General features: G+C 63.3%; 1 protein-coding gene across 3 annotated transcripts; it reads left to right on the forward strand.

Annotated features, from left to right (window-relative positions):
* Positions 1–246: 246 nt before the first annotated feature.
* On the forward strand, positions 247–22108 carry TTYH1 (tweety family member 1). Of its 3 annotated transcripts, none has more exons than XM_075917458.1 (14): positions 250–566; positions 9462–9634; positions 11667–11778; positions 13941–14161; positions 14273–14368; positions 15177–15249; positions 15979–16054; positions 16142–16197; positions 16649–16741; positions 17977–18069; positions 18172–18314; positions 18599–18724; positions 20213–20291; positions 21119–22108. In XM_075917458.1, exons 1-14 carry the CDS (start codon positions 441–443, stop codon positions 21200–21202), a joined length of 1551 nt encoding a protein of 516 aa, XP_075773573.1. In that variant the 5' UTR covers positions 250–440; the 3' UTR covers positions 21203–22108. The 3 variants fall into 3 exon arrangements, with proteins under 3 accessions (XP_075773574.1, XP_075773573.1, XP_075773575.1); XM_075917460.1 differs by having other exon boundaries at positions 253–566; positions 18599–18647; XM_075917459.1 differs by lacking the exon at positions 16649–16741 and having other exon boundaries at positions 247–566.
* The last annotated feature ends 702 nt before the right edge of the window (positions 22109–22810 follow it).

Genomic DNA, 22810 nt, shown 5'->3' on the forward strand with positions numbered 1-22810 from the left:
ATGCGCCAGGTGGCGCCATGGGACGGGGAGCGGAGGGTTAATTTAAAGGGGCCACCGTCTTAGGGATGGGGGGGGGGACGGTGAATGAATATCAGGGAAGCTCCCGCACGTCACCACCAGCTGGCGCTTTATCCCCCATGGGCTGGGGGGCGAAGGGTTAATTTAAAGGGGTCCCCCATGGATGGGGGGGGTGTAGGGAAGTTCCAGGCTGTCGCCACCAGGTGGCGCTGCCCTTCCCCATTCCCCCCCCCCCAATCTCCCCGGCTGCATAATATCCCCCCCTACCACCTCCGCTGGCTCACTCGCCCTCCATCTCTCTGCCCGCCGGGCGCCCCTGCGCCCTCCCCGACCCCCAGCCCCATGGGCGGCCCGAGGCGCTGAGCCGGGGGGACCCAGGCGTCCCGGGAGAGGGTGCCCCCCCGCGCGGCGGGGCCGGTGCCATGGGGACCCCCCAGGAGTACCGGGCGTCCTGGTGGGTCTATCTGCTGCACCAGCTGCCCCGCACCAATTTCCACTTCGAGGTGGTGGAGAGCAACTTCGCCCCGCAGGAGCGGGAGTACCAGGAGGTGAGGGGGCGCGGGCGGGGGGGGCACAGGGGACGGAGCGGGGGGGTGGACAGAAGGAGACAGGGAGGGAAGCGATGGGGGAGCGAAAGGGGGGTGGAGCTGGAGGGAAGGGGATGGGGAGGAAGGGGCAGGAGAGAGGGAGAGAGGGAGGGAGGGGGCAGAAAAGGGGCCGACAGGCGGGAGGGGGGGGACCGAGGGGGAGGGGGAAGGAGACAGTGGCTGGAGGGAGGAGGAGAAGGGCCAGTGAGCGAGGGGACGGACGGACAGACGGACGGGTGGGAAGTGGGGTCGCAGAACGGCAGAGAAGGGCGGGGGGGGGGGATCTCTGTGTCCTGGGCTCGGGCCGGGCGTTGGGGTCAGCGGGGGAAGGGGGGGCTGTGTGTGAATCCTGTTATGCTGGGAGCCAGCTGCTGTCGGGGGGGGGGGGGGCGAGGGCAGGTCGTAGCCTCTTTCAAATGTGACTGTCCAGCCCCCAATGGGGCATCTCCTTCCCTACAATCGAGTGGGGGGGAGGGTCTGTGTCCATCTACCCCCAGGGTTGTCAGTCCCCGGGCACTGGCCTCTATCCACCCCATACCCACCCTGTGTCCATCCCCCCTCCACCTACACCCCCCTCCATCATCTCCTGTCCCTCCATCCCCCCTCTACCTCCATCCCCCCATCATCCCTTGCCCCCATCCCTCTCTCCGTCCCACATCCCTATCCCCACCCCTCCATCTCCCCTCTATCTCCATCCCCCCTCCACCTCCATCCCTCCATCATCCCCTGTACCTCCATCCCTCCATCCATCCCCTGTACCTCCATCCCTCCATCCATCCCCCCACCTCCATCCTCCCATCATCCTGTCTCTCCTACCCTCCCTCCCTCCCTCCATCCATCCATCCCACAATCTTCATCTCCACCCCTCCATCATCCCCTGCCCCTCCATCCATCCCTCCATCTCCACCCCTCCATCATCCCCTGCCCCTCCATCCATCCCTCCATCTCCACCCCTCCATCATCCCCTGCCCTTCCCTCCCTCCATCCCCTCTCTACCTCCATCCCCCCTCCATCATCCCCTGTCCCTGCCTCTCTCCATCCCTCCATCCCACATCCCTCCATCTCCATCCCCACCTCTCCATCCATCGATCTTTCCATTCCCACTTCAAACCACCCAATCAGAGACGAGCTATTTATAGAATTACATTCACACGTTACCTCTCAATGGCTCCCCCCCCCAAAAAAAAACCTCTTCCTGTGATTTCTGAGCTGCCCCCTAGTTCCCCACCCTGCGAACGTGACATCTCTCAATGGGGCTTTTGGGGAGACTGCAGAGCCACCTGTGCTCAGGAGCAGAGGGTCTCTGCGCTCCCAGGTGGAGAACTTGACCCACGTGTCGAGCGGTAGGATGTTTCGGCTTTACACATGAAAGTCAGCTCCCATCTGGACTGATTCCCAGACACCGATGTCTGTGGGAATGGCTGGGATTGTCCATCGATGAGTTCCCAGAGTAATGCAGGCCAGAGAGATTCCTGCATGGAGCCCATGAACTTATAACCGCGAGAGGGTGGTGCGGCTGCCCCCAAATCTCTTGAGGGAAGAGCCGTGAGGATGCTCCGAGCTCCAGGGAACAAGAGCCTGGGCGTCCTGAGAAATTAGACTTGTGACTTCACAAGAGATCCAAGTCAAAGCGTTGTTGGCCTGCGGAACTCATGGCCACAGGACGGTGAAAAGGGCAGGAACTTAGCAAGTGAGGAGGGCTGGCTGGGCACCAAGAGTTCCCATTAACGAGGATCAAAATTCCAGCAGGGCCATGAAACCTCAGGTTTACGCCAAGCTGGTAGCTACGCGGTCAGGCTGAAAACGGCATGGATGCCGGTTCTCTTGTGTCTGCAGCCTCAGACCTTCCTCTGAATCACCCGGGTGACGTGCCCAGTGTGACCCCTACAACCCACCTCGGGGATGGTTCTTGGGGGGGTTTAAAAACAGGCGGGACAAACGCTAACTGGGGTTGGTGTAGGAAACGAACTGGTAGAGCTTGTATAAAATCGTACACTCCCAGAACGGGAAGGGATCTTAGGAGGACATCCATCCCATCCCCTGCCCTCACGGCAGGACCCAGCACCATCTAGAGCATCCCTGGCAGGCGTCTGTCCAACCTGCTCTGAAATATCTCCAGGGATGGAGATTCCACAACCCCCTCGGCAATTTATTCCAGTGCTGAACCACCCGGACAGGCAGGAAGTTTTTCCTAATGTCCAACCTCAACCTCCCTTGCTGCAATTTAAGCCCATTGCTCCTTCTCCTGTCCTCAGAGGCCAAGGAGAACAATTCCCCCCCCTCCCCCCCGTGACACCCTTTTAGATAGTTGAAAACCGCTCTCGTGTCCCCTCTCAGTCCTCGCTTCTCCAGACTAAACAAACCCAGTTCTTTCAGTTTCCCCTCCCAGGTCATGTTTCTAGACCTTTCGTCATTTGTGTTGCTCTTCTCTGGACCTTCGCCAGTTTCAGTACTCCGGGGGTCCCACCTGCTCACGCCTGCTTTGAGCACAAGAATCCGCCGTCAATTCACGTTTTACAGCCCCAGAGACAGTGGGAGGGACTGGCCTGCCTTGGGAGGGGGGGTCCGCCCCACACGAGGCTGAGAAGGGTGATCCCGCAGAGGAGGGGAATTGACTTGAGCCACCTCCAGCTGCAACCGTGCAGACCGTGGCCGCTGGTAAGAGGGGTCCCCACAGTAGATCTAAGAGTGAAGGGTGGGCCCGGGGCTCCCCCACTGGCTTCTGGGTAAGGGGTAAAGGTTGTGGGATGGATCTAGATACCCCAGGAGGGGGAATGCATGTAGTGAGCCACGACAAGGGGCCAAGAGAGAGGCTGCGTTGCATACAACCACATGATGGGAAGGGGTGTCAGACCTGGGAGGAATTCATTCCCAGTGCATCCAGGAGGCGATGCCCTCTTGGTGAGGTGCACCCACAAGGCGATCCACACCCAGGGGAAGCCGGTAGCCCCCATATCCGGTGATTGGTCAGTGACAAGCCGCTGGGTGAAGCTGGACCGGACTCTGGGTACCCTCTGAATGTGGTGGAAACATGGCCCCTCCCCGGGACCCGTTCCGGAATCGGGACAGCACATCCAACCTAGTTCTGGAAGGGAAAGAGACTTGCAGTGTTCACTTGAGTGGGTCCAGCCAAGCGCGGCTTATCCATGGTCTAGAAATCCAGAAGGATGCAGGACTGGAAGATCACAGAGGGCAGTTCCCTGCTCTCACAGGCAATGTCATCGTACCGGCCCGTTCATAAAGGTCGAGAGCTCCATCTTCAACCCACGTTTGGTTAGACACTTTCTTCTCATTTTCAGCCTCGGTTTCCCCATGCCCTTTGTTCTGGAGCCAGCATTGCCTTTCGGTTTCAATACCCCTTCTTTCACCGTGCTGTTTGCCTCCCCTGGCCCTCCCGAAAGCTGTCGGATCCCCTCCCAGCCTCCATTTTAAGCTAAACACGTCAAATTCTTCAAGTTGCTTCTTGTAAAATCAACTATCTGGTCTCTGGCTCATCCCGGCAACTGGTCTAGTTTGGGTTTCTTGTTCTTGCCGGTGGGAGGCCAGAATTAGACATAGAATCATAGAATCATAGAATAATAGGACTGGAAGGGACCTCAAGAGGTCATCGAGTCCAGCCCCCCCGCCCTCAAGGGAGGACCAAGCTCTGTCTGCACCATCCCTGACAGATGTCTATCTAACCTGTTCTTAAATATCTCCAGAGAGGGAGATTCCACCACCTCCCTTGGCAATTTATTCCAATATTTGACCACCCTGACAGTTAGGAATTTTTTCCTAATGTCCAATCTAAACCTCCCCTGCTGCACTTTAAGCCCATTACTCCTTGTCCTGTCCTCAGTAACCAAGAGGAACAAATTTTCTCCTTCCTCCTTGTGACACCCTTTTAGATATTTGAAAACCGCTCTCATGTCCCCCCTTAATCTTCTTTTTTCCAAACTAAACAAGCCCAGTTCATGAAGCCTGGCTTCATAGCTCATGTTCTCTAGACCTTTAATCATTCTTGTCGCTCTTCTCTGTACCCTTTCCAATTTCTCCACATCTTTCTTGAAATGTGGCGCCCAGAACTGGACACAGTACTCCAGCTGAGGCCTAACTAGTGCAGAGTAGAGCGGCAGAATGACTTCACGAGTTTTGCTTACAACACACCTGTTGTGTGGACGTCATCCCTGCAAAGCTAAAGTGACATCAATCCAGATGAGAAATATCTAAAGTGCAAACTTTTACAGTCGAGGACAAACAACAACTCCCTCTACAGATGGGATAGATTCTCCATTCCTTGGAATGTGATCTACTGGATGTTTTCTTCCGTCACGTTAGTACGCAGGAATCAACTCAACTGAGTCGAAATGCCTTCTCAGCACTCCTTAAGACCCATAGTCAAAGATCTAGCTACACACAGTCATTGTCCTACTTTAATTCTGGTTTAGCTAAAGCAGTTCTATCACTTAGAATGGTTGCAGGAATACATAGAAATTCAGACCTTAGGCTTAAACCAAGTTCTCCACTACAAGAGTAGGATGAAAACTACGTGGGTGATGGTTCTCCCATGCCACTATGGAGTTCTTAGCTCTTCCTCTGGTAGGGAAAGACATTGGGAGTTTGATTCTGATGCTGACAATGTACATCGGCTCTGTAACAAACAGCATTCCCAGGGGTACAAAATTGCCCGTGGATTAGGCCTTTCTCATTGTTTGCATTGCTAGCTTTGAGAGCCAAACCATTCAAGGCATTTACTCGACTCAATGGCTGTCTATCGAATTAAGGGTGGCCATGTACCACTCAAATCAGAGCAACAAAGTGTAAATCGAGAAAAGAAAAGAAAAGAAAAGAAAAGAAAAGAAAAGAAAAGAAAAGAAAAGAAAAGAAAAGAAAAGAAAAGAAAAGAAAAGAAAAGAAAAGAAAAGAAAAGAAAAGAAAAGAAAAGAAATTAGCTAATCAAAAAGATCAAGTGGTAACTTAATTACAATGTAGAAGTATCTTCCCAGGGAGTAATTATAAGATGCCAAAGGCTCTTTATCTAGTGGTGGAAGGTAGAAGAAGAACCAGCAGTTGGAAGCCAGACACATGGAGGCTGGAAAGAAGAGTTCTGGTTTGAACATCTGGGAGGATTAACTCAACTGAGTCGAACAAGCTACCGAGGGAAGTCGTAGATTCCACCTCTGGATACCTGCAGATCAAGACCTTAGGCCTTTCCAGAAGATACTTGAATCAAAAATAAGTTACTGGGTTCCCTGTGGGGTGACGGGATGAAAATCCAGTGGCTGCACTAAGCCCCAATGGTCCCTGGGAAAATCTAGGACTCCCAATAACTCGTCCTCAGGAAAAGGTGACCCCAGCTTGACAGGAGGAGAGGACTCTGTCCTCTGATTTGTGGTGAGGTAGTGTGCACCCCACACACCTCCCATCTGAGGCTCTCTCTGTGGGCGGATTAAGGCCAAATCCCTCCCTCCACCCTCAATCCCCTCTTGGGGATTACCAGATGCAAATGTCGAAAGTGCTTTTTTTAAAAAAAATGCAAATTAGCTGGGGATTAATGTGCGTCTGGAGTCGCCTGTAACAGGGCAGGAGGCAGCTTGTCTGTGATTCTGTCTGTCCCTCCCTCCCCCACACCCCTCCATCCACTTCTCTCCCCCCCACACCTCTGCATCCCACCCTCCCTCCCCCACACCTCTCCATCCCACCCTCCCTTCCCCATTCCCCTTCATCCCTCCATCCATTTCTCCCTCCCCCACACCTCTGCATCCCACCCTCCCTTCCCCATTCCCCTTCATCCCTCCATCCATTTCTCCCTCCCCCACACCTCTGCATCCCACCCTCCCTTCCCCATTCCCCTTCATCCCTCCCTCCCCCACACCCCTCCATCTATTTCTTCCTCTCCCACGCCTCTGCATCCCACCCTTCCTTCCCCATTCCCCTTCATCCCTCCCTCCCCCACACCCCTCCATCCATTTCTCCCTCCCCCACACCTCTCCATCCCACCCTCCCTCCCCCACACCCCTCCATCCATTTCTCCCTCCCCCACACCTCTGCATCCCACCCTCCCTCCCCCACACCCCTCCATCCACTTCTCTCCCCCCCACACCTCTCCATCCCACCCTCCCTTCCCCATTCCCCTCCATCCCTTCCTCCCCCCCACCCCTCTATCCATTTCTCCCTCCCCCACACCTCTACATCCTTCCTTCCCCCCATTCCTCTGTATCCCTCCCTTCCTACACCCCTGCGTCCCTCCCTCTCTTCCCTCCCTTCCCACATTCCCTCCCCCCTCAGACCCTCTCTTCCCTTGAATTAATATTTCTTCCCCTCTTCCCCACCCCACGGAGGGAATAGCTGCTGGGGAACCCATTTGCCACCAATGTGCCCTCTAATTTCTCCCCCTTCCCCCTGTTGTGTGGAATACATTTTGTTCAGTGCACTGAGGCATGTGTGGATGTGCACCACGCAGAGACGCACAGGCTGCCAGCTGGGGGCGCTCTGCTGATCAGCTGGGGAGCACTTGAATCTCTCCTGGGTGGCTGCCCAAGCGCCCAGCCTACGGGGAACACTGTTCACCATCCTTCCCCTCTCTAGGGACTGGCGGGGGGCCAAGATTTACCAAGTGCAGCTCTAAGCTGGCAGCCTTAAACATGGGGCCGATTCCTGCGGAATCCAGCACCCAGAGACTCCTGGCTTGGAGTGCTTGGAGGAGGGGCCCCCCGTGTGCGTGGGGGGGGGCCCAGCCTCTGCTGTACTCGGGGTGTGATGGGGAGCGCCTGTCCTGCTAGGCCCCCAGGCTGAGCTCTGACAAATGGTGGGGGGGGGTCCAGGGACCATTGGTCTGATCCGGGAGAGGTTGGGGAATCTTGGGTTGGCTGGGCCCAGGGGTCTGATCTGGGGAGGAATTGGGGGGATACCAGGGGATACCAGGCTGGCTGGGCCGGGGGGGATCATGGCGGGGGTTGGGGGGATACCGGGCTGGCTGGGCTGGGGGGATCATGGCAGGGGTTGGGGGGATACCGGGCTGGCTGGGCCGGGGGGATCATGGTGGGGGTTGGGGGGATACCGGGCTGGCTGGGCCGGGGGGGATCATGGCGAGGGTGGGGGGATACCGGGCTGGCTGGGCCGGGGGGGATCATGGCGAGGGTGGGGGGATACCGGGCTGGCTGGGCCGGGGGGATCATGGTGGGGGTTGGGGGGATACCGGGCTGGCTGGGCCGGGGGGGATCATGGCGAGGGTGGGGGGATACCGGGCTGGCTGGGCTGGGGGGATCATGGCGGGGGTGGGGGGATCATGGCGAGGGTGGGGGGATACCGGCCTGGCTGGGCCGGGGGGGTCATGGCGGGTGGGGGGATCATGGCGGGGGTGGGGGGATCATGGCGGAGGTGGGGGGATACCGGGGGCGTGGGGGACCTGCCCTCCCCAGAGGGGCGCAGTGAGGAGGGGCCGGATGAGCCGGCCGGGCGGTGACCGTCCCCGGAGCATGTTCCCGTTAGCGCGGGGCCGTTGTGCGAGGCGGCCCCGTTTCTGATGAGACCCTGGGGGTGTCCCCACGGGGAGGGGTCACGTCGGGGTCATTATCCAGCTGGGGGGCTGGGTCACTCGAGGGCCCAACGCATCGGGGGGGGGGGGGGCTCCAGGCCCGGTGAGTCCCCAGGCGGGCAGAGAAAGGAGCCAAGCTCTGGATTCGCTGCTATGTAGGTCACCGGGGGCCGCGCCGCTGAGCCAGAGCCCCCGCCTCTGGGGAATCTGGAGAGCCGCCCACGCGTCCCTCCCCCACGCGCCCACCTCCGTGTGCCCCCCTCCCCGCACGGCCCCATCCCTCCCTCCCCACAGACAGCCCCAACCCTCCCTCCCTCCACCCCCACACAGCCCCCCTCCCTCCCCACAGACAGCCCCCAACCCTCCCTCCCTCCGCCCCCACACAGCCCCAACCCTCCCTCCCCACAGACAGCCCCAACCCTCCCTCCCTCCACCCCCACACAGCCCCATCCCTTCCTCCACCCCAACCAGCCCCGATCCCTCCCTCCCTTCACCCCCACACAGCCTCCATCCCTCCCTCCCTCCACCCCCACACAGCCTCCATCCCTCGCTCTATCACCCCCACACATCCCCCATCCCACACAGTCATGAGGCCCCTTGCCTGCCATCTGCCAGGATGGATTGTTTCTCTTTCCCCACACACACCTCTCTGTCCGTCCGTCTATCCCCACACATCCAGCAAGGGACAGTCAGAGGTGGGGGTTAGATGGCTGGAAGTAGAAAGAGAGGAAGGGAGGATGTGTGGGGAGGGGCTGGTGTGGAGAGACGGAGGGAGGATGGACAGGCAGACATAGGAGATGGATGGATGGAAGGAAGGAGGGTGTGTGGGGAGGGGCGGATGTGGGGGGATGGAAGGAGGCAGGCAGACAGACGCGGGGAACGGATGGATGGAAGGAGGAAGGGACGGAGGGAGGGTGTGTGGAGAGGGGCGGGGTGGGGGGACGGAGGGAGGGTGTGTGGGGAGGGGCGGGGTGGGGGAACGGAGGGAGGACAGACAGATGATCTGTATGTCTTTGACTGGCAAGCCCTGAGCTCTCTCCCGCAGGAGCAGACTGGGAAATGTCTCTCAGCCCCCTCTTCCTGCCCCCCCTCCGGTGCCTCCGCCCCTGCGCCTCCGCCAGCTGCGGGGGTGGGGGCCCGGCCCACGCACATTCACTGCCCCCCGCTGAGCCGGGCCCATGTTCACTGGGGGGTCGGGGGAGACAAGGGGGCTGGCTAGGAGAATAGCCCCCGCAGGGAACAGCCTCAGGGCGAGTCCTGGCTCCCAGCCCCCTGCTCTAACCACTAGTCCCCCTCCTCTCTCCCGACGCTGGGGGAGGGGCTGTCCGTCTGCCCCCCAGGCCCTGCTGCTCCTGGCCAGCGTGGCCGGGCTGTGCCTGGCCGTCAGCCTGGTTCTCACCTGCGTCTACCTGGTGCGCTTCTGCTGCTGCGGCCTGGAGGACGAGGACGAGCCCAAGACGCGGGGGGTTTGCTGTGTCACCTGGAGCTGCGTGGCCGCCGTCGTCGTCTGCTGGTAGGGACCTGGGCGGGGGGGCACGTGGGGCTGAGAGTCGGACCCCCCCCCATGTGCTCCTGGGGAGGGGGGAGAATGGCAGGGGGATGTAGGCTGAGGCCTCTGCAAACTCGCTGCATGGATGGATCCAGACTGGGCTGGGTGGGAGTCGGCGCCCCCTAGAGGAGAGAGGCCCCTGCCCCCTTCCCAGCCCCCCTGAGTTGTCAGCGCCCCCTAGAGGGGAGAGGCCCCTGCCCCCTTCCCAGCCCCCCAGAGTCGTCAGCGCCCCCTAGAGGGGAGAGGCCCCTGCCCCCTTCCCAGTCCCCCTGAGTCGTCAGCGCCCCCTAGAGGGGAGAGGCCCCTGCCCCCCTGAGTCATCAGCGCCCCCTAGAGGGGAGAGGCCCCTGCCCCCTTCCCAGCCCCCCTGAGTCATCAGCACCCCCTAGAGGAGAGAGGCCCCTGCCCCCTGAGTCATCAGCGCCCCCTAGAGGAGAGAGGCCCCTGCCCCCTGAGTCATCAGCGCCCCCTAGAGGAGAGAGACCCCTGCCCCCTTCCCTGCCCCCCCCCGAGTCGTCAGTGCCCCCTAGAGGAGAGAGGCCCCTGCCCCCTTCCCAGTCCCCCTGAGTCGTCAGCGCCCCCTAGAGGGGCGAGGCCCCTGCTCCCCCATTTCTTCCCCCTCCCCCTGCTCATTCCCTCTGCCTCCTTCCCTCCCGCCACAGCCTCCCTGGGCTGCCCATGGTGCTGGCTTTGCCTGGCGCTCGCTGGCCTTCGGGTCCCCCCCCCCAGCCACCATAAAGAGCCGCTTGTTCCCGGCCTTGTTCCCTTCCTCTCTGGCCCCGGCCCCCGCCTGGGTCCCCCGGCTCCTTTGTCTCTTTGTTCTGCCACAGACCCCCCCCCCCGCAGGGTCCCCTGGTCCCTCCCCGTCCTGACAGCCCCCCCCCCCTGCTGCCACAGAGGGAAACAAAACTTCCCACCCCCACCAGTCACGGCACAAAGCCAAGTTCACGGGACAATAGCCCCGTTGTCCCCCGTCAGGCACCAGAGCCAGGGAGGGACCCCAGGAGTCCTGGCTCCCAGCCCCCGCTCTAACCACTGCACCCCACTCCCCCGTCACGGTGGCTAGTTTCACCAGACGTACCATCCTCATACCTGGGTCATTGGGTCCCTCCCCAGCCCCCCAGACGCTCGCCCGCCCCCTCTCCTCACCAGGGTCGCTTGGGGTCGCAGGCAGCCCCCTGACAATGGGCGTGTGGGGGGAGACGGGCCCCACTGACAGACCAGCCCCCGGCTATTCAGAGCGGACAAAGAGCCCCTGTGTCTGCCAGGGGCTGGGGGCAGGGCATCGCCCTGGGCACCGACCCAGGCATGCTCATGAGCTCCTGGCCGGGAGAGTGAGGTCCAGTGGTCAGAGCAGGGGGGCTGGGAACCAGGACTCCTGGGCTCTGTCCCTGCCTCTAGGGAGAGAGCGGGGGCTAGTGGTTAGAGCTGGGGAGCCAGGACTCCAGATTTGCAGGGTGGGGGCATGAACAAGGTCTCCCCCCCCCCAGCCAGCTCAAACTGGTGTCCCTCCCTGTTCTCCATGCCCCCCTCTCCTGCCCTGGAAGGGGCCTCGTTAGCATGACAATGGGGCTGCCTCCTCCAGGGGGAGGGAGGTTGCCATGGCAGCAGAATTTTGGGAGCCAGCCACACACAGACAGATGGGAGGGGGGCTCTGGGGAAGGCTGGGGGGGGATTGGGAAGATGGGAGCTCAGGGGGTGATGGGCCCGGGCACCCCCCTCGTTACCCGCAGAGCTGTAATTAACCTCCCAGGATGCTAATCGCAGGGGGGTGGGTCTGGCTGTCAGGAGTCAGCTGTTTCCTGGGGGGGGCAGTGACAGCTGCCTGAGCCTGGGTGTGGGGGGGTGTCACAGATCCCCGCCCCCCCCCCGCTAAGAAGCTTACAGCCGCTGCTCCCTGCCCCCTACCCTACCTGCCCCCTACCAGCGCTTGGGGGGGCGGGGCTGAGCTGGGGGGCTCTTCCCCCAGATACTGAGCCCCTCTTGTGCCCCCCAGTGCAGGGATCGGCGTCGGCTTCTACGGGAACAGCGAGGCCAACGACGGGGTGGGGCAGGCCACGGCCGCACTGCTCGACGCCAACTTCACCCTGGCTGGGGCCGACGCACTGGTGAGCCCCCCCGGAGCCCCCAGGCCTGCCCCACAGTTTCCTCTGCCTTCCACTGCCCCCTGTGCCTGCCCCACAACACCCCGCTGCCCCACAGTCCTCTGTGCCCCTTGCTACCCCACAACTTCCTCTGCCCCCTGAGCCTGCCCCACATCCCCCACTGTGCCCCAATCCTGTGCCCCCCGCTGCCCCAGAATCCTCTGTGCCCCCCGCTACCCCACAGCTTCCTCTGCTCTCTGCTGCCCCCTGTGCCTGCCCCACATCCCCCACTGCCCCACAAACCCCCAGCATCTGTGCCCCCTGCCGTCCCACAAATCTCTGTGCCCCCCACTGCCCCACAATCCCCCATCCCCTGTGTCTGCCCACTGCCCCACAGCCTCCCAAAGCTCTCAGCGCCCCCCTGCTGCCCCATGACCTCTTACACCCCCTCACCACCCCTACCTCCCAGCACCCCCCTGTGCCTCCTGCTAGGTGCCCGGGAAGCGACCCCCCCAAGCCTGCCCCACGTTGGCAGGGGGGGTCTCCGTGTGCCGTGTGCCCCAGGCTGCACAGACACACAGTGCTCGTGGGGGGGGGCGTGTGAGGGGGCACATGGCAACACGCAGGCCTGTGGGAGGGATGGCACAGGGCAAAGGCATGTGTGAGACACGGGCCTAGGCGGGGGCGCCACGCAACATGCATAGAGCAGGCGTGTTGGGGCACGGCCCTGCGCCTCGTGCTGGGGGGGCTGGGAGGGGCAGCCAGGAGGCCAGGAATAGGGGAGAGGTGTTGATGGGCAAGGTCTGGCGTGCACATGTAGGGGGCCCTGATGGTGAACCCAGCCTGGGGCACACGTGTGGGGTGGAGAAACCTGAGGATAGCACATGCACATGGAAGGCAGGCGTGACCGTGGCAGGTGAGCTGCATAACAGTGAATGTGGGTATCATCACGAGTGGGGATGTGACCATGGCACACGTGTGCAGAGAGAGACATGCTAATGGCACGTGTGTGTGTGAAGGAAGGCGTGGAAAAGGCATGAGGTGTGGCAATGGTACACATGTGCAAAGGGAGGTGTGGTAACAGCATGTGTGTGAAAGGAGGCGTGGCAGTGGCATGCGTGTGCAAAGGGAGGCGTAACGGCACGCGCGTGCGAAGGGAGGCGTAATGGCACGTGCATGCGAAGGGAGGCGTACCGGCACGCGCGTGCAAAGGGAGGTGTAATGGCACGCGCGTGCGAAGGGAGGCGTAACGGCACGCGCGTGCAAAGGGAGGCGTAACGGCACGCGCGTGCAAAGGGAGGCTGGCACGCGCGTGCAAAGGGAGGCGTAACGGCACGCGCGTGCGAAGGGAGGTGTAACGGCACGCGCGTGCGAAGGGAGGCTGGCACGCGCGTGCAAAGGGAGGCGTAACGGCACGCGCGTGCGAAGGGAGGTGTAACGGCACGCGCGTGCGAAGGGAGGCTGGCACGCGCGTGCAAAGGGAGGCGTAACGGCACGCGCGTGCAAAGGGAGGCGTAATGGCACGCGCGTGCGAAGGGAGGTGTTGCAAGGCATGCGTGTGCAAAGGGAAGTGTAACGGCACGCGCATGCGAAAGGAGGCGTAACGGCACACGCGTGCGAAAGGAGGTGTAACGGCACGCACGTGCGAAGGGAGGCGTAAAGGCACGCACGTGCAAAGGGAGGTGTAATGGCACGCGCGTGCGAAAGGAGGCGTAACGGCACGCGCGTGCGAAGGGAGGCGTAAAGGCACGCGCGTGCAAAGGGAGGCGTAACGGCACGCGCGTGCGAAAGGAGGCGTAACGGCATGCACGTGCGAAGGGAGGCATAACGGCACGCGCGTGCGAAGGGAGGCGTAAAGGCATGCGCGTGCAAAGGGAGGCGTAACGGCACGCGCGTGCGAAAGGAGGCGTAACGGCATGCACGTGCGAAGGGAGGCGTAAAGGCATGCGCGTGCAAAGGGAGGCGTAACGGCATGCGCGTGCGAAGGGAGGCGTAACAGCACGCGCGTGCGAAGGGAGGCGTAACGGCACGCGCGTGCGAAGGGAGGCGTAACGGCATGCGCGTGCGAAGGGAGGCGTAACAGCACGCGCGTGCGAAGGGAGGCGTAACGGCACGCGCATGCGAAGGGAGGTGTGGCAGTAGCACACGTGTGTGCCATGCACCTGACCCCCTGCCCATTCCCCCAGGTCTGGCAGACGCGGGAGCTGCTGGCGGGGGCCGTGGGGGGGGACCTGACGCAGCTGGAGGAGGTGCTGGGCCCCCGCACTGAGCTCGTGGCCATCGTGCGCAACACGCGCCGCCAGGCTGAGGCCGTGGCCCAGACGCTGGGGAGCCTCCCCTTCTGGGGGGACCTGGGGAGCGGCCCCAGCCGGCTGGCCCACGGCCTGGCCTTCCTGGAGGACTACAGGTGAGACCGGGGGCCGTGGGGCAGCGGGCAGGGGGCTGGGCTGCCCCTCCCCCCAGGGCACTGGGGGGCAGGGGCTGTTGGGGGGCTGGGCTCACCCCTCTCCCCCCCCAGGTGGCTGGGCTACGTCCTGCTGCTGCTGCTGGACCTGCTCGTCTGCCTCTTCACCCTGCTGGGGCTGGCCAAGCAGATCAAGTGGCTGGTGGTCCTGTGAGTCGGGGGGGGCCTGCGCTCACTAGGCCTGATACCCCCAGCCCCCATCTTCCCCTCCCCCGCTGCCCCTCACAGCCCCCCCCGCCTCCACAGCCCCCATCTTCCCCTCCCCCGCTGCCCCTCACAGCCCCCCCGCCCCCATCTTCCCCTCCCCCGCTGCCCCTCACAGTCCCCCCACCTCCACAGCCCCCCCAGTCCCCATCTTCCCCTCTCCCGCTGCCCCTCACAATCCCCCCGCCTCCACAGCCCCCCAGCCCCTATCTTCCCCTCCCCCGCTGCCCCTCACAGTCCCCCCGCCTCCACAGCCCCCCCAGTCCCCATCTTCCCCTCCCCCGCTGCCCCTCACAATCCCCCCTCCTCCACAGCCCCCCAGTCCCCATCTTCCCCTCCCCCACTGCCCCTCACAGTCCCCCTCCTCCGCAGCCCCCATCTTCCCTCCACTGCCTCCCACAGCCCCACACTTCCCCTCCCGCACTGCCCCCCACAGCTCCTCCTTCCTCCACAGCCCCCATCTTCCCTTCACCACCACAGCCAGCCTCCCCTTTCTGCCCCCACAACCCCCTAGTGTCCCTCCTCCCCTCCTCCCTTCTTGCAGTCCCCTTGCCTGGGGTGGGGCTGGCTGGTTGTCAGAAGAGGGGAGTGGGGGGCAGTGGTTAGAGTAGGAGCCAGGACTCCTGGGTTCTGCCCCAGCTCTGGGAGGCGGGTTCAGAGGCTGGGTCTCCCTGCCCCACAGGTTGGGGGAGGGGCTGCGTTGGGCCTTTCCCAGGTGCTGACTCTTGTGTTTCACCCCACCCCTGCCCCCCAGAATGGCTGTGATGAGTTTCTTCCTTCTCTTCCTGAGCTGGGGCTCCCTGGGGCTGGAGACAGCAGCTGCTGTGGTGAGTGCGGGCTGGGGGGCGGCTGGGTCCCAAACCCCCTCTCCCCAGAGATCACTGCCTCCAGGGGCTGCAGGGCAGGAGGGAGGGGCACCGGCAGGGCTGGGGGGCAGGGTTGTGGGGCAGGGGCTGCAGGGCGGGAGGGAGGGAGGGAGGGGCACCGGCAGGGCTGGGGGGCAGGGTTGTGGGGCAGGGGCTGCAGGGCGGGAGGGAGGGAGGGAGGGGCACCGGCAGGGCTGGGGGGCAGGGTTGTGGGGCAGGGGCTGCAGGGCGGGAGGGAGGGAGGGAGGGGCACCGGCAGGGCTGGGGGGCAGGGTTGTGGGGCAGGGGCTGCAGGGCGGGAGGCAGGGAGGGGCACCGGCAGGGCTGGGGGGCAGGGTTGTGGGGCAGGGGCTGAAGGGCGGGAGGGAGGGAGGGGCACCGGCAGGGCTGGGGGGCAGGGCTGGGGGGCAGGGGCTGCAGGGCGGGAGGGAGGGAGGGGCACCGGCACTCATTCTGAATATTCCCAAGGGGGATGCAATGAAAATTAATTCCTCCTCTGTCCCAGCTAATTAAAGACACCCCAGACCAGCCGATTACATTCTCTCGCCTCCCCCCAGCCCTGCCGGTGCCCCTCACTCCCGCCCGGCGTCCCCCTGTGCCCGGCCCTGGCTTGTAGCTGGTTGCTTCTCTGCCCCCTCGCGCTCCACCCCAGCACTGGCTCCGTAACCCCAACTCCCCCTCCCCACCCAGGCCCTCAGCGATTTCTGCTCTGACCCAGATGGCTACACCCTGAACCTGACCCAGGCCCAGACGGATCTTAGCCCAGGTAGGACCCAGAGGCCGGTGGCCGGGCTAGATGGGCCCATGGGACTGGTGGAGCCTGTTATTAACCCCTTCCTTCCCCGCCTGGCAGAAATCCTCCAGTACTATCTCGTCTGCAGCCCGGACGTCCTGAACCCCTTCCAGCAGGTGAGACCCCCAGGCCTCACCCCGGAGCTGAGCAGGGTGGGGCTCAGCCCTCCTCCTTTGGGGGAGGGGCTCGCCACCAGCATCCGCAGGGAGGCCTGGACCCTGGGGTCTGAGCTGCCAAATTGCCGGCACCCTGGGGGCTGTGTGTGTGTACGGGGGAGGGGCACCGGCACGGCCGGGGGGTGGGGGGCAGGGGCTGCAGGGCGGGAGGGAGGGGCACAGCAGGGCTGGGGGGGCAGGGCCGGTCTGGCAGGGGCTATGGGGCGGGAGTGAGGGGCACCAGCACAGCTGGGGGCTGAGCTAAAAATAAAAGGTGGGGCTACCTGAATTCAGCACTAGAGGGCGCCAGGGCCCTATGTCGCTGGTGGTGGAGGTGGGGGGAATAGATTGCACAAGGGGGGGCTGCACCCCCTCTCCCATCTGCTCCCCACAATGCCACTGCCACCCCCAGAGGCTGACCATGTCGCAGCGGGCACTGTCCAGCATCCACTCCCAGCTGCAGGGCCTGGAGCGAGAAGCCATCCCACAATTCCCAGCGGCTGAGGTTAGTGGTTAGAGCCAGAGTGTGGGGCTGGCAGTGTGGGGAACAACCCTCCCCCCTCCCCGCTCTGGAAGGGCAGTGGGGTCTAGAGGTTAGAGCGGGGGAGGCTTAGAGTCAGGACACCTGGGTTCTCTCCCCGGCAATGGGAGGGCAGTGGGGTCTAGAGGTTAGAGCTGGGGGGGGGGCGGAGCAGGCTGGGAGCCCAGACACCTGGGTTCTCTCCCCGGCAATGGAAGGGCAGTGGGGTCTAGAGGTTAGAGCTGGGGGGGGGGCAGGCTGGGAGCCCAGACACCTGGGTTCTCTCCCCGGCAATGGGAGGGCAGTGGGGTCTAGAGGTTAGAGCTGGGGGGGGGGGCGGAGCAGGCTGGGAGCCCAGACACCTGGGTTCTCTCCCCGGCAATGGAAGGGCAGTGGGGTCTAGAGGTTAGAGCTGGGGGGCGGGGCAGGCTGGGAGCCCAGACACCTGGGTTCTCTCCCCGGCAATGGAAGGGCAGTGGGGTCTAGAGGTTAGAGTTGGGGGGCGGGGCAGGTTGGGAGCCCGGACACCTGGGTTCTCTCCCCGGCAATGGAAGGGCAGTGGGATCTAGTGGTTAGAGCTGGGGGGCGGGGCAGGTTGGGAGCCCGGACACCTGGGTTCTCTCCCCGGCAATGGAAGGGCAGTGGGGTCTAGTGGTTAGAGCTGGGGGGCAGGACAGGTTGGGAGCCCGGACACCTGGGTTCTCTCCCCGGCAATGGGAGGGCAGTGGGGTCTAGTGGTTAGAGCTGGGGGGCGGGGCAGGTTGGGAGCCCGGACACCTGGGTTCTCTCCCCGGCAATGGGAGGGCAGTGGGGTCTAGAGGTTAGAGTTGGGGGGCGGGGCAGGTTGGGAGCCCGGACACCTGGGTTCTCTCCCCGGCAATGGGAGGGCAGTGGGGTCTAGTGGTTAGAGCTGGGGGGCGGGGCAGGTTGGGAGCCCGGACACCTGGGTTCTCTCCCCAGCAATGGAAGGGCAGTGGGGTCTAGTGGTTAGAGCTGGGGGGCAGGACAGGTTGGGAGCCCGGACACCTGGGTTCTCTCCCCGGCAATGGAAGGGCAGTGGGGTCTAGTGGTTAGAGCTGGGGGGCAGGACAGGTTGGGAGCCCGGACACCTGGGTTCTCTCCCCGGCAATGGAAGGGCAGTGGGGTCTAGTGGTTAGAGCTGGGGGGCGGGGCAGGTTGGGAGCCCGGACAACTGGCTTCCACCCCTCTCTCTCCTCCAGAGGAACCTGGTTTCGGTGCAGGGCACCCTGAACTCCACCGAGAGCAATTTCCACCAGCTGGTGGCGCTGCTCAACTGCCGGGGACTTCACAAGGTACCGGCTCCTTCCCCCCCTTCCCCGGGGGGAGGCCCCTGGGCGGCCCTCCCAGCCCCTCCCCCCGGCCGCACGGGGCTGGTGACGCCGTCTCTCCCCCAGGACTACGTGGACGCGCTCAAGGGGCTCTGCTACGACGGCATGGAGGGGCTGCTCTTCCTGCTGCTTTTCTCCCTCCTCTCCGCCCTGGCCTTCACCACGGCCGTCTGCAGCCTGCCCCGCGCCTGGGAGAGGTTCCGCAGCAGGTGGGCGGGGCCTCTGTGGGGGTGGAGCCAGGAGGTGGGTGGGACCAGGCTGAGGGGGAGGGGCTGCTGGTTGTGGGGGCGGGGCATCTGGGCTGCTGGGTGGGGCAGGAGGCGGAGCCTGTCATGCGGGCCAGCAGGTTCTGGTGCAGGTGCATCAGGGATGGGGGGCTCATTGTGGCAGGGCAGCAGGGTGTGGGGGCCGGGGCAGTGGTGGGGGCAAGCCATGGGGGAGGGGGGAGCATGACCCAGCAGCCCCCCACCAACCCCCGCTCTCCGGCCGGCAGGGACGCGGAGTTCGAGGACGCGGAGGATGACGACCCCTTCACCCCTCAGGCACGTAGCCCCCCGCCCTGCTCCAGCCTGCGCCTCTCGGCCCCGCCCATTTCCAACGCCCCCGTCTCACAGTACATGTGAGTAGCCGCCCCGCCCCGCCCCGCCCCACCCCCGCATGGACCCGGGCCGGGGGCCGGGCTGGGGACCGGCGGGGGCGGGGCCTCACTCCCCCTCCCCCTCCCTGATCCTCCCCGCCTGCAAGCCGGGCCCGCTGGGCTTCTCTGTCCCCACTGCCCCGTCCGTCCGTCCATGTCTCTGTCCGTCCGCTCTGCCCGGCCTCTGCATCCCTCCGTCCTCCCGTCCGTCCGTCCCCTCTGCCCCGCCTCTCCGTCCCTCCGTCCTCCCGTCCCCTCTGCCCCGCCTCTCCATCCCTCCATCCGTCCCCTCTGCCCCGCCTCTGCATCCCTCCGTCCTCCCGTCCATCCGTCCCCTCTGCCCCGCCTCTCCGTCCCTCCGTCCTCCCGTCCATCCGTCCCCTCTGCCCCGCCTCTCCATCCCTCCATCCACCCGTCTGTCCGTCCCCTCTGCCTTGCCTCTCCGTCCCTCCGTCCACCTATCTGTCCATCCCCCTCCATCCTTCCGTCCATCCCTCCATCCGTCCGTCCCCTCTGTCCTGCCTCTCCATCCCTCCGTCCATCTGTCCCTCCTGCCCCGCCTCTCCAGCCCTCCGTCCGTCCGTCCCCTCTGCACCGTCTCTCCATCCTTCCATCCATCTGTCCCCTCTGCCCCATCTCTCCGTCCCTCTGTCCATCTCCTTTGCCCCAACTCTCCATCTGTCTGTCCACACTGCACCTGTCTCTCCGTCTCTTCATCTGTCTGTTCCAACTGAGCCCCCAGCCGGCCGCTGCCCCTCCCTCCTGTCCCTCTGTCCTTCCTTCCTTGTCTCTCTTCTCATCCACCCCCCGTCCATCCCCCTTTCCCAGCTTTCCTGCCCCCTCCCAGCTGCCCCTCGCTCCCCCTTTGTCAGGCTGATGGGGGCTCCCTCCATATAGCCTCCGCCCTGCCCTGCTGGATCGGGGTGGGGGCAGCCCAGGGAACCCCCCCCCACCTATCGTCAGTGAGACGTGCCCCTCCAGCCCGTCGTTGGCCCTGCCTGAAATCAAAGCTGTTCCCCCAGGGCGTAAGGCAACCTCCTGCCTCCCCTCCCCACCGCCCCATTCTGTGGTTGTAGGGCCTGTCCTGCCCAGATACCCTGGGGCAAGCTCAAAGGATCCATTAGAACAATCCCAGTTAGTGGGGGACTGGGGCCTCTAGCGTTGTTCCCGCCCGATCAGAGCCATGGGCCCCTCTACCCCGGTGTCCCGGCTGCTGCCTCGTGTCAGAGCCAATCTCTTCAACAGATTCCTGCCTTAAGCCAAGACACCCAACCTGACCCGTCAGCCCCGCCCCCTGTTTCTCTCTGCCCACCCCCCAGGCACCAGCGGGCAGCTCTGCGTGGCTTGGGGGGTGGGAAGCCGGGGCTGGGGGTAGAGTGATGTCACCGCCCCTTGTTGGGGGTGTAGCTGTCGGGGGGGGCTCTCACACCCCTGCCCCCCCGCTACCGCTCGTCTCGCTCTCCTCTGCAGGAATCCAAGCGGTTTGTTCAGTGGCAGTCCTCGATATGATAACATGCCGCTCCTCGACCGGCACTCCCCACCCCCCTCGGTAAGTCCCCCCGCCCAGCCTGGGCCCCCCCCAGGGTACAACTGGCACTGTGGGACCACTGTGCCCCCTTGGCTCTGTGGCTCACCCAGCAGCAGCAGCACCCCCCCCCAGTATCCCCCAACATGGCGTGACGGCTCCCCGAGCCACCCTGCGGGGTTCTGCAAAGTGGGGCCCTGTGTCCCCCCCGACACACCCTCCTCCACTGCTCGTGAGTGCCCTGGATGGTGCAAGCTCGTTCGTTAGTTCCCCTCGTTAACCGGCCCTGGGAATCTCCCCCCCTCCCCCCCGCAACTGCTTCCACTGAAGCTGCCGTGCGTGGTGTGAAACATCAGCCCGGTGTCACCAGCCCGCAAGTCACGGCCCATCACCGAGAAGTGGGGCACCCCCGGGTCCTGCGCCCCCGTCCGCAGCCAGACGGGACACCAGCCAGCAGGGAGAACAAGGAGTATTGATTCCCGGAGACACAGGGCAGCACAGACTTGTCAGCCCAGGGACTCGGAGCAGCCAGGACCGTCCAGCTTTGTTTTAAACCTCCTGTTGTGTGTTTTAACACAAAACCTCATCAGCTGAGCAGCACTGGAGGACGCCCAAGCACCCGGCGTCTGTATTTCAGTAACATGCCCAGAGCAAAACGGCAGAGCCCCCCGGGCCGTGGTAGCTCACGCCGTCCAGCGGGAGACCGGTGTCCGACGGATCGGAGCTTTTCAAAGGAAGGCTCTCGGCTGAACGTCACCCCATCCCAGCGGGGGGGGATCCGGGGCGCCGCTGTGGGTCACATCCTCCCTCTGCAATGGCCCCTCTAACGCCCATCTCTCTCTTTCCCCCAGTACTCACCCAGCATGCAGGCATCCTACGCCAGTGCAAGCCAAGAGAATCCAGGCCCCCAATACCGAATGGACTTCCTGACCTAGAATCCGACCCACCACCCGACCCCTGACTAACACACGGACCGGCTGCCCTGCCCCCCCAAGCGCTGCTGGGCCCGACAGAACCAAACCAGGAGGGGGAAGGAGACCGAAGCTGCCCCCCTACAACAGCTGATTCCTGCTGAACCATTCCTCCGTCTGTCTGGGTTTGAGGCCAGGGGTCTGTGCCCCGGAGAAAGGGGGGGGCTAAAGTAGAAGGGCTCCCCCAAAATAATCCCAAGAGGGAGAAAAAACGGGAAAAGTGAAAGAATAGACGTGGGGGCCGAAAGGGCGACCGTAGCTGTGGAAGAATGCGTGGGAAAGGCAGAAAGGATGAATGGCGGGCGAATGAATGAAAGGGAGAGTGAAAGGGAAGGAAAGAACAAGTGAAAGAGAAGAGGGAAAGAATGAGGGACTGAATGGGGGCGGGAATGAAGTGAAAGGGGAACGAATGGAGAAAAGAAAGGAAAGGCATGAATGAGCGAAAAAAGATGGAGAGAATGAATGAATGAATGAATGAATGAAGAGGGGTGGGAAAGAAGGAAGGAAGGAGTGAAAAAGAACAAACGTAAAGCAGCCCATGGCAAAACTGGAGTCAACCGATAGAAGGGACTAGAGAGCAACCGGACAAGCGGCGCGCTGGTCAGACAGACAGACAGACAAGTGAGCCGGCAGCAGATGGGCCTGGCCAGCCCCACTTAACGTTTAACCCCGCCCCCACTGTAGGGGGGCCAGCCCCCAGCCCCCGGGCTGTAGAGCAGAGATCTATAGGAAGAGGAGAGAGGTGACCGGCTTGAGCGGGGAAGGGGGAGGGGGGACCCCGCCTGCCGTCCCAATTAGAGCCTCGGCCACTAATGAGCATTTGACCCAGTGGAGCGAGAAATAAAAGGGAAACTTTTGTTTTAAAGGGAACTGCGTGTGGGCTTTGATTTGCGGGTCCTCTGGGGGGTGCCTGGTTCTGATCCAGCCCTGGGGCAGGGACTGGCTGGCTCAGGGGGGCAGGGACTGGGGCCTTGCCCCCTCTAGGGAGGGCCTGTTTCCACCCAGCCCCAGAGGAAAGGAGATCAGGTGGTCTCAGCACAATCCTGTCAGGCCAATCCGAGAACCTGAATGCCCTTTTGTCCCCTAGTGGGGGCTGCCCTGGGGACAGGAGGCTGGTCCCCACCATTAACACTCCTTAGAGGGGTGGGGGGAAGTAGTAGGTGGTTGGCCACCATCACACCCAGGAACCCTGACTCCCACCGGTTCCCCTCCCAGAGCTGAGGACAGAACCCAGGAGCCCTGGTCCCCATCCCCCAGGTGCTCCAAGCACTAGACCCCCTCTGTGAGCCCCCTCAAGGAGCCCCCTCGCTCTGCCCCCCACAGTGCTGAGATGTAACTACTGTGCTCCACACCCCCAAGGGAGGGGGAGATCCACACCCGAGGGAGGCAGAGACGCTGGTGTCCTGTACATACGCATGACCAGGCAAAAATGTTCTTAAGTTGGCAGCTGGTTTTATTTCCTTCCAGAATTCAAGCGGATGGGACCAGCCAGGTTGGCGGGAGGGTGCGCCGGGGCAATTAGCAACGTCTTTGTGTTGTGATTGTCTGTTTCACCAGCCTCGGGGATGGGCA

Source organism: Pelodiscus sinensis, unplaced genomic scaffold (genome assembly GCF_049634645.1).
Source record: "Pelodiscus sinensis isolate JC-2024 unplaced genomic scaffold, ASM4963464v1 ctg86, whole genome shotgun sequence".
NCBI lineage: Eukaryota > Metazoa > Chordata > Testudines > Trionychidae > Pelodiscus > Pelodiscus sinensis.

Excerpts from the sequence above, each read along its gene's own strand:
- TTYH1 (XM_075917458.1), top strand. The coding sequence starts at position 441 with ATGGGGACCCCCCAGGAGTACCGGGCGTCCTGGTGGGTCTATCTGCTG. Across the intron at positions 567-9,461 it reads AGGAGCGGGAGTACCAGGAG|GCCCTGCTGCTCCTGGCCAG; the intron begins GTGAGGGGGCGC and ends TCTGCCCCCCAG. Across the intron at positions 15,250-15,978 it reads TGGAGACAGCAGCTGCTGTG|GCCCTCAGCGATTTCTGCTC; the intron begins GTGAGTGCGGGC and ends CTCCCCACCCAG.